The 13852-nt window shown below is 50.7% G+C and overlaps 1 protein-coding gene across 1 annotated transcript; it reads left to right on the plus strand.

Annotated features, from left to right (window-relative positions):
- The first annotated feature begins 3983 nt into the window (after positions 1-3983).
- Positions 3984-7697, plus strand: MRPL16 (mitochondrial ribosomal protein L16). The gene is made up of 4 exons (XM_065403111.1): positions 3984-4149; positions 4789-4854; positions 6515-6663; positions 6947-7697. The coding sequence occupies exons 1-4, from the start codon at positions 4098-4100 to the stop codon at positions 7430-7432; spliced, it is 753 nt and encodes a 250-aa protein (XP_065259183.1). The 5' UTR covers positions 3984-4097; the 3' UTR covers positions 7433-7697.
- The last annotated feature ends 6155 nt before the right edge of the window (positions 7698-13852 follow it).

Here is a 13852-nt window from a genome sequence, read left to right on the forward strand (position 1 = left end):
GCACGCAGGTGGCCCGAGGGAAGAAGGGGATGCAATCAAGAGCAGGAGAGACCTCTTCTGTCGCCCTTCAAGATCACAAGCCAGGCAAGACCCCTCTAGGCTGAAGAGATACATGCCCAGCCCATCACAGGGCTGTCAAGGGCAAATAAAAAGAGTTCTCTGGTTCTCATGGATCGCTGAATGTTTATTTCAATCTGGGGTGTAACACTGGGCTCTCAATAAAGCGCTCAGTTTCTGAAGGGCTCCCCAGTTTGGGATAGTCTCTATCAGCAATCTCTAGGGACAGATATGATTTCCTGCTTCTAAAGAGGGCCCAGATCAGCTCACAACACCTGGATTATAGCTGGCCGCCAAGTCTGCATTAGTTAAGATTGAGACCAACTTTCTGTTTAAAGCTTGATTCTTCCAAGTGCTTCTAAAATCCACATGGTTATTTGGATTTCCTTGAAAGTTGGTGTGCCTCACAAGGTGCTTGCAAGAGTTAGTGTTCCAAATGTAGGGGCATTTGACCAAGGGATCCCCAAGATACAGCTCCTGAAAAAACGTTTTCCCCCGTACAGTTTGCAAATTCGATCAGTGTATTTTGATAAAGCTCTTTCTGTCTAAAGAGGCTCCAGAATAGGCCATTCTCTCCCAGCTCTCACAGGGATACCATTAAATTTTCTCCCCATCTAAAGAGGTCCCTAGAACAGGACATTACTTCCTAACCAACACTAGGGGATTGATAAAGCTCTTCCCTTTTAACCGGCCCTCAGATTGGGTCATACTCTTCAGGATAACAACAGGGATCAATAAAGTGTCTGGCATTCCAGGGGAATGATAACATTCTAAAGTGGCCCCAAAATGGGACGATCCCTTTGGAAAAACAACAGGATACCATCAAGCAGTGGGTCTCAACCTTTTTCCATACTGTCATGGGGTTGATATACCGTGGAGCGGGGTGCTGGACGAAGAAAGCCAAAAAACAGGGGTTATAGCTCAAGTGGCAAGAGTTCCCCAGGCTGTCTCTTGTTCCTAGGGTAACAGGGCCCAGCCTCCGGGGTCAATACAACTGTCCCTGTCTTCAGGGCAGCACAGCCCAGCGACCAGAGTTTACGCAGCTGTCCTTGAGCAGTAGAGTGTGTTCCTTGGGGTGGTGACTGCCCCAGAGGTTGGTGCGGTGTGGGAGACCCAGGCCCACCTTACTCCACTGAGTCCCGACCCAGGGCCCTGAAAAACCAATTCTCCTGTGTTCAGACTTGGTCGCTCTCTGCATCCGTTCCAATCTCCTGGGTCGCTTCCTACTTTCACTTTCAGCATAATTTGTTTCCTGGTGTTAACAAACTCTTCTCCATATCCTTAGTGGTTGACTGGGTGTCCGCAGGGGCCTCAGCGTGCTTGGCCTCTGCAGCCTAGGGCTCCTGCAGCCTCTTAGCAGAAGCCTGCAACACAAATCCGCTCTTCTCCTCAGTCAGCCCAAACTGAGCTGAGCTGCTGCTTTTATATCTTGTCTCCGGTCCAAGAATGCCCAGCAAGGGGGAGGGGGCCTGGCTTCTTCAGCCCACAGAGTGTGGTTAACACTAGATGGGCCAGTGCGGGGTTGATAAAACCCGTCACATATACCATGCAGGGTATCGCCAACTCTTGTGATTAAATTGCAAGTCATGCAATAATTTGTATTTCTAACCCATTAGACCGCACTCCCCTCCCAGAGTTGGGGAGAGAACTCCCATCTCCCCCATCACCCCATTTCCAGTTCCCTGCATTGGAATGGCATCATCCAATGGAACTGTTGCCGGCACAGAGGGCCCGAGGCAAAGCAACAGCGGGGTTCGTTGCCCGGTGTGCTTTGCGCCAATAAACACACCACGGGGAGAAGCAAACAAAGTTTATTTGGGATCCCAAAGCGGTGCTAGGAGACAGGCACGTCTCAAATCAAGCACACTAACAGAAACAGTTTTTCTTCTTTTATACATTTTGCAGTTAAGCCTCACCCCCCCCCTTCCCCTCCCTTCCTCCCCCTCTTCCCCTACCTTCCCTGGTAACAGTTACTAAGCAAATAGCAAGTACATTTAAGCAGTTCAGTCATTCTTGGCAGCTATAAGTTTAGCTCGTTAGTAACTTCTTTAAACCGTTATCTTGTCCTTTTTCCCTTTGAACTGTTATTTTCCCTTTAGCCAGAAACATGCAGGCCTCATTATTACCGCTTGATACCAGTGTGAGCAGGGGGTTGCACACAGATAACTGGTTGCTTACATATTCCAATTGCACCTGGCTTTTGAGGTTGATTAGAGTTTAAACATGGAAGGATAGAGTTTGGTTCACTTAGGCCTAGTGCAGGAAGGCTTCATTGACACTTAGTGGCCTTCCACCCTCCCGAGTTACCTAGGGTGATGCCTAGTGACGTCAACAGAACAAATGTTGGTGTGACTGATGCCAAGGTTGGCAGCTGGATGTTGGGTGGCTGAGGACACTCGGCTGGAGGTGGTCTCCCACTGGGCAGGCAGCAGACAGTTTTTTCAATGAAAAACTGAGAAACATGACCTGAGAGCTCCCTAGAGGCTCAGAACCCAGAAGGCAAAGAAAATGAACTCTCTCTCTCTCTCTCTCTCTCTATATATATATATATAAATCTCATTATTTTCATGGAGATTTGGGGAGGGCCAACTCAGGGTATCAGAATGCTTGGGGTTGGTGATGTTTCATGTGACCCCACATTACAGCAGGAAGGAGTTGCAAGACCGCACACACATACAACCAGGCCATTCCTGCATGGTTCGCGCTGGGTACTAGTCCCCGCTGTGGGTTATAGGCTAGGGCAGGGGTCGGCAACCCTTCAGAAGTGGTGTGCCGAGTCTTCATTTATTCACGCTTAATTTAAGGTTTCGCGTGCCAGTAATACATGTTAACGTTTTTAGAAGGTTACTTTCTCTAAGTCTATAATATATAACTAAACTATTGTTGTATGTAAAGTAAATAAGGTATTTAAAATGTTTAAGAAGCTTCATTTAAAATTAAACTAAAATGCAGAGCCCCCCCGGGCCGGTGGCCAGGACCCGGGCAGTGTGAGTGCCACTGAAAATCAGCTCGCGTGCTGCCTTCGGCACACGTGCCATAGGTTGCCTACCCCTGGGCTAGGGGGATAATATGGGAGAGCCTCAGTGTCCAGCAGGGCTGGGGGTATAATGTGGGTGAAGGGCTCCCCCAGCATGAGGGGAAGAGCACATAGATCCCAGGAATCCTGGCTCCCAGCCTGCGTGCTGTAACCAGTAGGGTGACCATATTTTCCTAAAGTGAAAATGGGACACCCCATGGGGCCAGCCCTGTGTGAGGCCAGCCTGAGCCCTCCCTGTTTCCTGCCCCACGGGGCCACCCAAGACCCCCCCTCCCTCTACAGCGCACGAGGCCAGGCTGAGGCCACCCTCCTGTACATGGGGCCGGCCCAAGCTGCTCTCCGGAGTGGGTCTGGTGTGGCTGCTACCCACCTCCTCCACAGCCCGCACAGCATTGCACCCCATGTTTTTGGCAAAACTGTGTTTGTCCAGTTTGCTCTTGGGACAAATGCACCGTCTTGCAGAAAGTCGGGATGGTTGGGACAGGACTTAAAAGAGGGACTATCCCGGACAAAATGGGACATATGGTCACTCTAACTAGACCTCCTCCCTTCCCTGAGCTGGGATGGAACCCAGGAGTCCTGATTCCCAGGCCTGCAGCACCCCATCCCTCTTTGTGGCTGCAAAGACTCATGGGATGCCAGCCCGTGCTTTCTAGGGCGAGGCTGATGGGGGGAAGGGGAGGCAACAGCGCCCCCTGGGGACCTGGTCCGCTCCCGACTGCTTCGCTTCCGCCGGCCTTGCAGGCTGGAAACCCCTAGTCCCGGAACCAAATCTCCTGACTCTTGTTTCCCCCAGTGCCACACGCCTTCAAGATTACCGGAAGTAGTTCCTCCCGGGCGGATTAAAGAACACTACAAAGATGGCGGCGCCCTGTGGCCATTTCCCCCTCCCCTTCCGCTTTCTCCCTCAGTTAGGAGCTTCTCGGTACAGCTCCTGAGGCAGCCTCGTTTCCGGGGCGTCCCGGCGCGAGGACACCACCACCCTGCGGAGCGGCGCGCGACCATGTGGAGGCGACTCGCGCGTCCTCTCCGCGCGCTGCCAAAGGTCCCCGGAGGTCAGAAGGTCGCCAACCGGCCTTATGCGGGGGCGGATTTAAAGGGCGAGCGCCCTTTCCAGCCCCTATGAGCCGGGGATGGTCCCCCGTTGGGCGCTGCCGGGGTGTTGTCCGCCCAATGAGGGGCTCTCCTTGGCCTAGTGTCCCTCGCCGCCCACCGTCCAGCCTTGGCCTGAATCACGCCAACATCCGTTCCACTGGAAGGCACCGTTCGTGGGGGGGCTTGGAGCCGGGTCTCCTGGGTTCTATCCCAGCGGGGGGAATGGGGTCTAGTCGTTAGAGCGGGAGGGGGGTGGGCTGGGAGCCCGGACTCCTGGGTTCTATCCCAGTTCTGGGAGAGGGGACCAGTGGGTTAGAGTGGGGGTTCTATCCCAGTCTGCCATGCCTCCCTGTCCCCATTTGTAAATTGGGGGCATGCCACTTGGCCTCCTCTGAGAAGCGCTTTGAGTTCCTCTGTGAACGGCACACTGTTAATGCAGCATATTAGAGTTTCATTCTGTGCTGGGGCTCTAGGTCATGTTTCAGTGATGGCAGGTTATAGTCGGTGATAGTCTCGGCTCTGTGTCTCCTGCTAGTGTTTTATTAAGGGCCAAGGATCTGTGCAAGGTCTTTCTACATCTCCTCTCTTTTATTTTCCAGATCCTTTTTCTGCCAGAGTCCTCAGTGCTGGCCTGAAGAGCTATGTGCTTCCCCAGGATTATACCAGTGAGTGCTAGGCATGGAGAAATGCCAACACAGAAGGGCAACGGGTGTTTTGTAATGTTGGACACATTTGTCACCTTCCTTGGAAAAGTGTTGGGGGAAGGTGTTAAGTCCCTGTGGGGGGCTGGAGTGGTAGGTGAGGGGAGAGCATTATACAAAGCATATTACTAATTTTTTAAGTGCGATGGGGTATTGACTAAGTGCATCATCACCATCTCTTGGGGGAGCACGGGTTATCTAGGAGGCATGTTATTAATCTCGGTTTGGAGGGTGGAGGAAGCGTTTTGTAATCCTTGCTGTCAGGGAGCAGTGTATCAATTCTTATTTTTTTTAATAGCTTTGGAAAATATACCTAGTTGCATATCTCCCTTGTCAGGAGAACACACCATTTGCTCTAGGTTGTCCTATTTCTTTTGTAAACACCTGGGGAGAGGGGTCATGTACCATTTTCTAAAGGCTAATGCACTTGGGTTTTGGACCAGTGTGGGAAGTAGACAGAATCTAGGTGCTTTGAGCTAACAGGTCCCCTGCCTCTCCTCACCCTGTTGTCTAAATGCCTCCCACATATTTGTATTTCTCTCTTGACTCCAGGCAAGACTGAGTAGTAGTAATTTTTGCCAGCTGCTCTTCATCCAAGTGCTGATTTTGGCTTGATATTGAAATAAGAGGGAAGCTCTGCTGGTTATGTTTGATGTAAAGAAGCAGTAAAGCTGGTACTTAGGCCTGTCTACACCTAAAATTTAGGTTGACCTAGCTACATCACTTAGGGCTGTGAGAAATTTCCACACAGTTAGGTCAACCTAACCCACACTGTAGATGCAGAAAAGGAGAGAAGACAACAACCACCCATGGACCTTCAAGTGTGTCATCACCTCAACCTAGCTATCGTCTCTTGGAGGGGTAGACTATCTACATCCACAGAAGAACCCTTCTGTCGACGTAGGAAACGTCTACATTACTGTGCTATGGAAGCACAACTGCAGCACTATAACTGTGCTGCCGCTGTAATGTAGCCATACCCTTAGGTTGGTATTGGCTCACCAGCCTCTTCCACCACCATCATGTAGGTGTTAGATAAAATGGAGGAGAGGAATGGAGCTTTGTGGGACTGCTTAGATGAGGGCTTTGAGGTGGAGGAACAGTAATCCATAACCACCCTCAGGGTTTGGTATGAGAGGACAGACCTTTGCCATTTCAAGATGTCTCATTCATCCCTTCAGCTTCAAGGAGGTGGGATGGGAATAGTTGGGGATAAATAGCAGGAGGCCCTATCATTCTCAATCTGCCACCCTAAAAGGAAGCATTAGTGACTGAGAGAATTGGCAGTATTATTACTAGTGTCAAGAAGTAGTTTCTTAAGCAGGGGAGTAACCCAAGCTGCCTTCTTGCCTTTCCTTAGAGAAATCAGTGTTCTCGGCCCACAGGAGAGCCAATGTCTCCCCTTGCTTGATTTAACATAACTAGTTGTAAGATACATAGGCTTAGGTCCCTGGCCACAGAGTTTCAGAAGCTCAGTGAGGAAAACTGGCTGATGTTCCCCTACTGACAGTTCCATATTTGCACCCTGTAGCTACAGATCTGTGCCCACCAGACCAGCTACCCCAGTGAAAAAGTGGGGGTGTCTGTGAGGCATGCTGACACCTCTTTTTGTTCATCCTTCCAGACATCTCCATCCCTGACCGACCGAAACTGAAGTTCATGGACAAAGTTCCAAGTGTACCTAAAGTGAGGCGGGAATTCAAAAACCTACGTGACATCCGTGGCCCCTCCACTGAGGCTACTGAGTTCACCCAGGGACAGTATGGCATTTTGGTGAGTGGGAGAGGAGGGGAGATACAAATTGGGGTCACCTTTGGGTTGATTCAGCCAGAGCAAGGAAAACAGAACCCCAGGAGCTGATCTTTTCACCCAAGGCAGTTGAGACCATTAGGGCTTACTCCATCCAGGATGAAGACATAAGCCAAATGAGGCCAAGAGAGAGTATGGAAGTGGTATGAGTGAGAACAACTGTAAATGGGTGGCAGAAGAAGCCCCTTCACCTGTATTTGAGTCATAACTCCTCCTGTGCTTGCGCTCTCTCTCTCCCCTCTTGCAGGCATTGGGTGGTGGTTACCTTCATTGGGGTCACTTTGAAATGATGCGCCTAACCATCAATCGTCACCTGGATCCCAAGATCATGTTCGCCGTGTGGCGCATCCCAGCCCCTTACAAGCCCATCACCCGCAAGAGCCTAGGCCAGCGCATGGGCGGGGGCAAAGGTGCCATCGACCACTATGTGACAGCAGTGAAATGTGGCCGCCTCATTTTGGAAGTGGGTGGGCGCTGCGAGTTCGGGGAGGTGGAGCACTTCCTCACACAGGTGGCCAAGAAGCTGCCGTTCCCAGCCAAGGCAGTCAGCTGCCAGTCCCTGGAGGAGATGCGCCAGGCGGAAGAGGAAAGAAGATGCAAAAATCAGAACCCATGGACATTTGAGCGTATCATCACCTCCAACATGCTGGGGATCCGCAAGGTTCTGAGCCCCTACGATCTGACACAGAAGGGGCGCTACTGGGGCAAGTTCTTTCTGAAAGACAGAGTGTAATAACCAAGTGGGGGTAGGAGGGGAAAAAAATCTCAGGGACAGGTGCCTGGAAGGAACCTTGATCCTCCTTCCTCAGCAGCTGTGAGGTCCCTCCTGAGTGCAACCCATCTTGTAGTGGTAGGCTCTCCAGGGTGGGCATTGCTGTGGAGATCTGCCCCTCTGCTCCAAAGGTGGCTGAGTTGTGTGCAGTAAACATGGAGGTGCAAGGGGCAGGTTCGGGTAACCAATGATCATTTGGGATTAATAAAGCTTTCTTACAGTGGCATGGTCTTGTGCCTGTGCCTCCGTGTCCTGTGTACATTGGAGGCCAGAGGGGATGGGTAAGGGGCCATCCAAGGAGTCTCAGATCCTCTGTGGAGTATTAGATTAGAGCCTGTATTGCTGCACATCTGACCAAGTCAGGAAGATAGAACTTCAATAATGCAACATGAGAGGACTAAGGAAACTTGCCCCATCCAAGAACACTTCCTCCCAGCTGACCCACCCACCCCACTACATACTGAATACACTGTAGCAGTGGTCACTGAATTGAACTCTTTATTCAGAAAGAGGCTTCTGTATAGATGATTGTGCTTTTAGAACAGTAACTATACAGATAACAGCTGATATAAATTCAGGGTGGGGGCTGTCTTAAGCACTGAGTGAGGCAGAGAGTCCTCTGCTCCACTTACACCTGACCCTTGAGGGGAACATGTCATTTGCCCTCTGTGTAACTGGGAAGGGATCATTAGATTTCATGGAGGTCTCCCTCTTTCTGAAGAATCTCTCACTAGTGACTGGCTCATGTACAAGTAATGTAGGGGAAAGCAACCTTAGAGCTTTCCTCATGTGGATAGACAAGGACCCAAAGGAATAGAAGCATCAGGAGATGTATGGAGTGACAGCATCCTACTGCAGAAATGATTTATCCGAGGAGAGGGGGAAAACAAACAACAAATACGCTCAAGTTGACACGGTTTGGGGGTTCAAAATAAGTGAAACTTTCAGGTGAAAGATTTTTCTGTAGGATAAATGAGACTGTCCCACAGCTAAACAAGGGAATACAGTCTATTTTGTGACTTAAGGGCTGGTCTAGACTGGGGGGGGGGAATGACTGGAGAGGGGGAAATCGATCTAAGATACGCAACTTCAGCTACGACAATAGCGTAGCTGAAGGCGACATATCTTAGATAGACTTACCTCGCGTCCTCACGGCACGGGATCGATTGCCGCAGCTCCCCCATCGACTCTGCTTCCGCCTCTCGCCCTGGTGGAGTTCTGGAGTCGACGGGGAGCGCGTTGAGGGATCAATTTATCGTGTCTAGATGAGACGCGATAAATCAATCCCCGATAGATCGATTACTACCCACCGATCTGGCGGGTAGTGAAGATGTACCCTTAGATACCCTAGCTGAGTGAGTGAAGGGCCTAACTGCCTTCCAAGTATCAGTGATTCAGGTCAAGCATGTTCTGATTCCCACCCTCAGCAGCGGACTGGGAAAGAGCCAGAGAAATAGGGGTCACAAGAATCAGAGTGAAAACAGCTATGTTGCTCATCTGGGGAAAGATGTTCTGACAGTTCAGTGCCTGATCACGCTTTTGATGTACTGACAGTTACAATGTCAGATGTGGTCTTTAATCCCTGTCCACCAAGGAGGAGAACTGAGTCTCCCAGAGCAACAGAGGCAGGACTGTGCCATTCCCCACCCTTCAGTAAGTTTGTGCTGAGCATACACATTCCATTGAATAGATGTCCTCTGCTGGCTAGTCAGTCTCCACACACAAGTGGGCAGAAGGAGCCACTAGGACTAAGAACAGAGTTGAACTAAAAGATTGATATTTAGAAGCACTTTAAAACAGCCAATAAACGTGGAGTCTGAAAATGGTTACATTGGAAGATGAACTTCCCTTAGTGTCAGCTAGCATCATCCCCATGGTGTCTTGTTTGGTTTTGTCTTTGCGGCCCATCCTCCCTGTTCTATTCCGGCTTCCTCTGCCCCTCCAGCCAGGAACGCTCTGAGAATATCTGACAGATAGGGTCCACTGGCCAGACCTGTGACTTCTCCGTAAAGAGGAGGAGGTAGAGCTGGTGAGAAATCCAGATGGGAAAGAACATTTGACGGGTGGCACCAGGGTGCAGGGTGGAAGAACGGTGAAAGGCCATCTGCAAATCCATCTGAAAAATCAGAGCAAGAGAGACACCAAAGGAGAAAGGACAGATGGATCTTGCAATTCCATCTACCTCACAGTCCCCTTTTCTGTCAGTAACCTACCATCCCTTGTTCTTTTTGACATTGTCCCCTTGATCATCCCTTAGGCTTGGCAGTTATGTTCCTAAATGGCACTTCCTGCATGCTCCTCAACTTTCCTTTCCTTAGATGCTGAATACAGCAGCTAGACACCTAGCAGGCTGCCAGTCTAGACCCCTCTTTCCCCCCATCCAGAATAAGGGCATAAAGCAATCACAGTACAGGGAACACAACCCAGAAGTACAAATACTGACTGAACCAAACACCAGCTCCCACCCTGCTGACCCATCGCACCGCTACATCTGGCTCACCTGTGGTGGGGTAGGGCAGGAGATGGGCACTCAGGCGAAGATGCCCCCAATGGTGGAAGCCAGGATGATGGCCAGGATGATACAACAGATCATGATCATGATCTTCTTCTGCTCGGCGAGAGAGAGAAATGTAAATAACACACAGTACATGCAGCGGGCTTACAGTGAACTATAAATGGAAGTGAGAGGAGAGGGAAGGGTCACCCATCCTCCATGTGTCACAAAGAGCAGAGGAAGGGGGGCCATCACTTTGGGCTGGAAAAGAGGAAAGGGATCCATGGGTAGTAGGACGGAGATGTGGAGGGAGGGAGTAGGGCTTTTCTTTCACAGAGAACAGAAAAAGTTTTATCCTTGGTGCTGGTGGCTCTCGTGGGAAATGATCGCTTAGTGAGCTCATTTCCCTTCCCCTCAACTCACGTGCCATGCAGAAAAAGCAAACTCCAGCCATGTGCTCTGATGCCATCATTACAGGGGCCATATGAATAGCTAAATAGGAACTAGCCTGCCCTGCACATACAGCCATGCAGAATGTCATGCCCCCAAGGAAAAGACACAACACCCGTTATCTCATCTTACCAGAAGCACTGGATACTGCACAGCAGCGGAGGAGAAACCCCAGCCAAGTTTTCTGATCCACGTGGGTGAAGTGGAGAGGAGAGGCCCTTCTGGAGACTTGGAACAACAGGCCAGCCTGGGTGGGTGGGGGGGTTCTCTCACCCTTTCACCTCCCCAAGGTTCATCAGCGAAGCCAGGTGGCATGGAGATTATAAACAAAGCTCCTTCCTTTGCAGCCAAACCTGGTCACTGCTGCTATTCTGAAAGAGGAGCTGTCTCTTTAAATGTCAGTGAGTCAAGTGAAAGCAGTTCTCAGCCCAGCGCTGGAGGCTCAAAGTCCCAGTCTCATCCCCAAGGCAGTGCTGCTGTTGTGAGTCTATTTAATTCCAAACGGTGCTATCATTAACCCTTCGTTGGGCAGGTCACTGTATCTACTGCCTTTCCCCATCTGTTGCTTTACTCAGCCTTGACTCTTGCCGTGGGTTGGATAATTGGGGCAGGGCTGAGGCTGAGCAGAGCAACAGATTCCAGCCAGGAGCATTCTGAACTGGTGTATCCCAATGTTTGCATGGAGCAGTCTCTTCTAGGCCAGGACTTGGCCCCTGCGCGGTGCATTGGGCAGCACAGGCTGCATTACTCAGGCTGGGAGCTGGTGAGCCAGAGAGAACCACGGCATCTGTCCACGTCTGGCAGTCCTGCTAATAAAGTCTCCTTTACACTGGGAGGAGGGTGGCCTAGTGGCTAGAGCACTGGACTGGGACTCAGGAGCCCTAGGCTCTATTCCAGGCTCAGCCACTGGGCAAGTCACTTCCCCTATCTGTGCCTCAATTTCCCCATCTGTAAAATGTGGGTAGTGATACTGACCTCATTTTGAGACCTACTGTGGACCTGAGCTAGTTATGAATTATTACTGCCATTCATTCCAGCCAAGTCCTGTCTTTCTCTACCATGAGGGATGCAGGCCAAGGAGACAGCACCCCTGCCTCCCAGCCTCGAACCAGCCAAGAACAGCTAGGGTAGCTATAGCTGGATGTTGCATTTAGGCAGTGGCGGCTCATGCAGGGAACACAACGCAGGCGAGAGCTGTTCGTGATCAAATGTAAATTCATTTATTTACTTTTTTAAATTAAAAATAAATCAAAGTTAAAAAAGAAAAGAAAAAAGACACACATAAGCCAATACCCTCACTTGGTGAAACAATGACATTTCCCCTGTTTACAGAGCTCTGGGGAGTTTCAGGGGCATCTCAGGGCTGCAATGGCAACCCTGCCCAGGCAGCATGCTCCATACCCACTACCTAGAAAATCACAGACATCAAGACCTAGAGAAGGAGAAGACAAATGGGAACTTCCTCCCAGCTCTGTTCACCAAGGGGTAATGGCCAAGTGCAGTCCTACATCAGGAGAGTGGGTCATGGGGCATCAAGCTGGTGAGTGCTGAGTGGGTCTAAGAGATGTGCAGCCCCTAGCACATCAGGAAGGATGGTGGGGGTGGAAGTGTGCACCTGGACCAGCCAGATGCTGCTAGGGCAGGGAGTTTAGCTCCCTTCACGGACAAGAATCCCCCATCCTGACTAAGAAGGGCTGTCACCCCTTATCCTTCAACAAGGGGAGAGGACATTTGTCAAGTGAATTTAGTATAGCCCTTGGGCCCTGTTTATCCTCCAAGCAGGCACAACATGGGTAGGCTTCCCCCACCCCTCTGCCCTGGGAAGATCACCACTGATTCAGTTCTTAGCTTCTCTACTGAGGCTTCCAAGCAGGGAGCCCGATTGGTGTGATGGCATTTCTGCGATCCAGAGATCTGTCCACTGGGAATGGGGCCCAAGATCTTAATCCCCCTTTCCCACCAAGGCCACCAAACGGCTGTCATACAGCTGTTGGTCATGCCCAACTCGGGTGGATCACACCCAAACCCACATCACACCAGTAAAAACAGGCCACCCTGATTTCTGTGACAAATGCAGACATTCAGGGACTGGCTGGTAAGAATAATAAATACACACAAGGACTCCTGATCCAGGCACATTTAAAACAACATCCATGAAAACTCAACTAGCCCTGAGTAAACAGACCATTAAACATACATGCAGACACAGACACAGACACACACTAAAATTATATCCCCATCAGAGGTGGGCAGCTATACCCACTGGTCCCATAACCAAAGGAGAAGCCCCCAGCAAGGATCAGACAAGGTCAGTGCTAAGATTTGCGGCCCAGGAGTCACTGATCACTATTTAACAGAATATGTCACCCAACCTAAAGTTTCCAAGAGCCCCAGCCCTGCAAACCAACCACAGGGAGTATCAGAGCCTGGGCTTTGGGTTGGGTGCCAGAAGCCAATCGGATTATTTTTGTGCTTAGAACAAACAAGTAGGTGGAAACTCCAGTCGCAAAGGTTCACACTTCAAAGCAAACAGAGGTTTCGATTCCTCCCAGTTCTTAGCAAACAGGGATCACACGAGAAAGGGCTTGCAGGCAACTCCTTCCGTACACAGGCACCCGCCCCTCAGGAAGGGATTAACAAGAGAAGCGGCCCATGCTCCGCTGGGCTTTTACTCGGCACTGAGCTCAGAGTGCTCATGCGTCCCGGTGCTCTGCCACAGACCCACGTTTCAGTCCCAGCCCTGTTACCCGTCCCACCTAGTGCACTGAGGTCAGTGCCCGCATATCCTGCTCTGCTTTGCTTCCACATCCCGTCCCTAGTTCTGGGGTTGGCAAAGTTGAGGACGCTGCCAAGTCTGTTCCTGTTGGTTTGACCTACGTCCCTTGTTAATCCTGGTGTCAAAGCAGCTTGGGAGTGCTGCGGATTCCGGTGCCATAGGTTTAGTGCATTGCTACACAGGAGATTCAAGATCAGGCCCATCTGCTCACTCTCCTTGGGGTTGGCAGGTCCTGGGAGCACTGCAGAGTCCAGCCTCAGTTAGTGTCCAATATGCCACACGGCCGACCCAGGTGAGCTCCCGAGCCCTGATCTCTCACTCCCTGTCCTGGCTGGAGCAATTCAGAGGGGTAGTTCTTACATTCCCTGGCCTCCCTCAATAAAGATTTCAAACAATTAAAAAATTCCCCCTAAGAAAGATGAAAACAAGACAGGCCAGTGAGGTAGGAAACACAGTCCTGGACATTCCTTTAAGGCTCTGCTACCATTGGTGAGAATCCCGCCAGGAAACGAAATCTGACCGAAATGACATCAGGAGGAGGAACTGGGGTTGATGGTTGTGGATTCGGAGAGGAGGGGAGAAGAGGAAGGCTTGATGGCGGCTTCTCTCAAGTGCATCAGTGGTGCAGGAGACAGTTACCTCCTGGACATGGCGAAGCAAG

The sequence above is a fragment of the Emys orbicularis genome, chromosome 4 (genome assembly GCF_028017835.1).
Source record: "Emys orbicularis isolate rEmyOrb1 chromosome 4, rEmyOrb1.hap1, whole genome shotgun sequence".
NCBI lineage: Eukaryota > Metazoa > Chordata > Testudines > Emydidae > Emys > Emys orbicularis.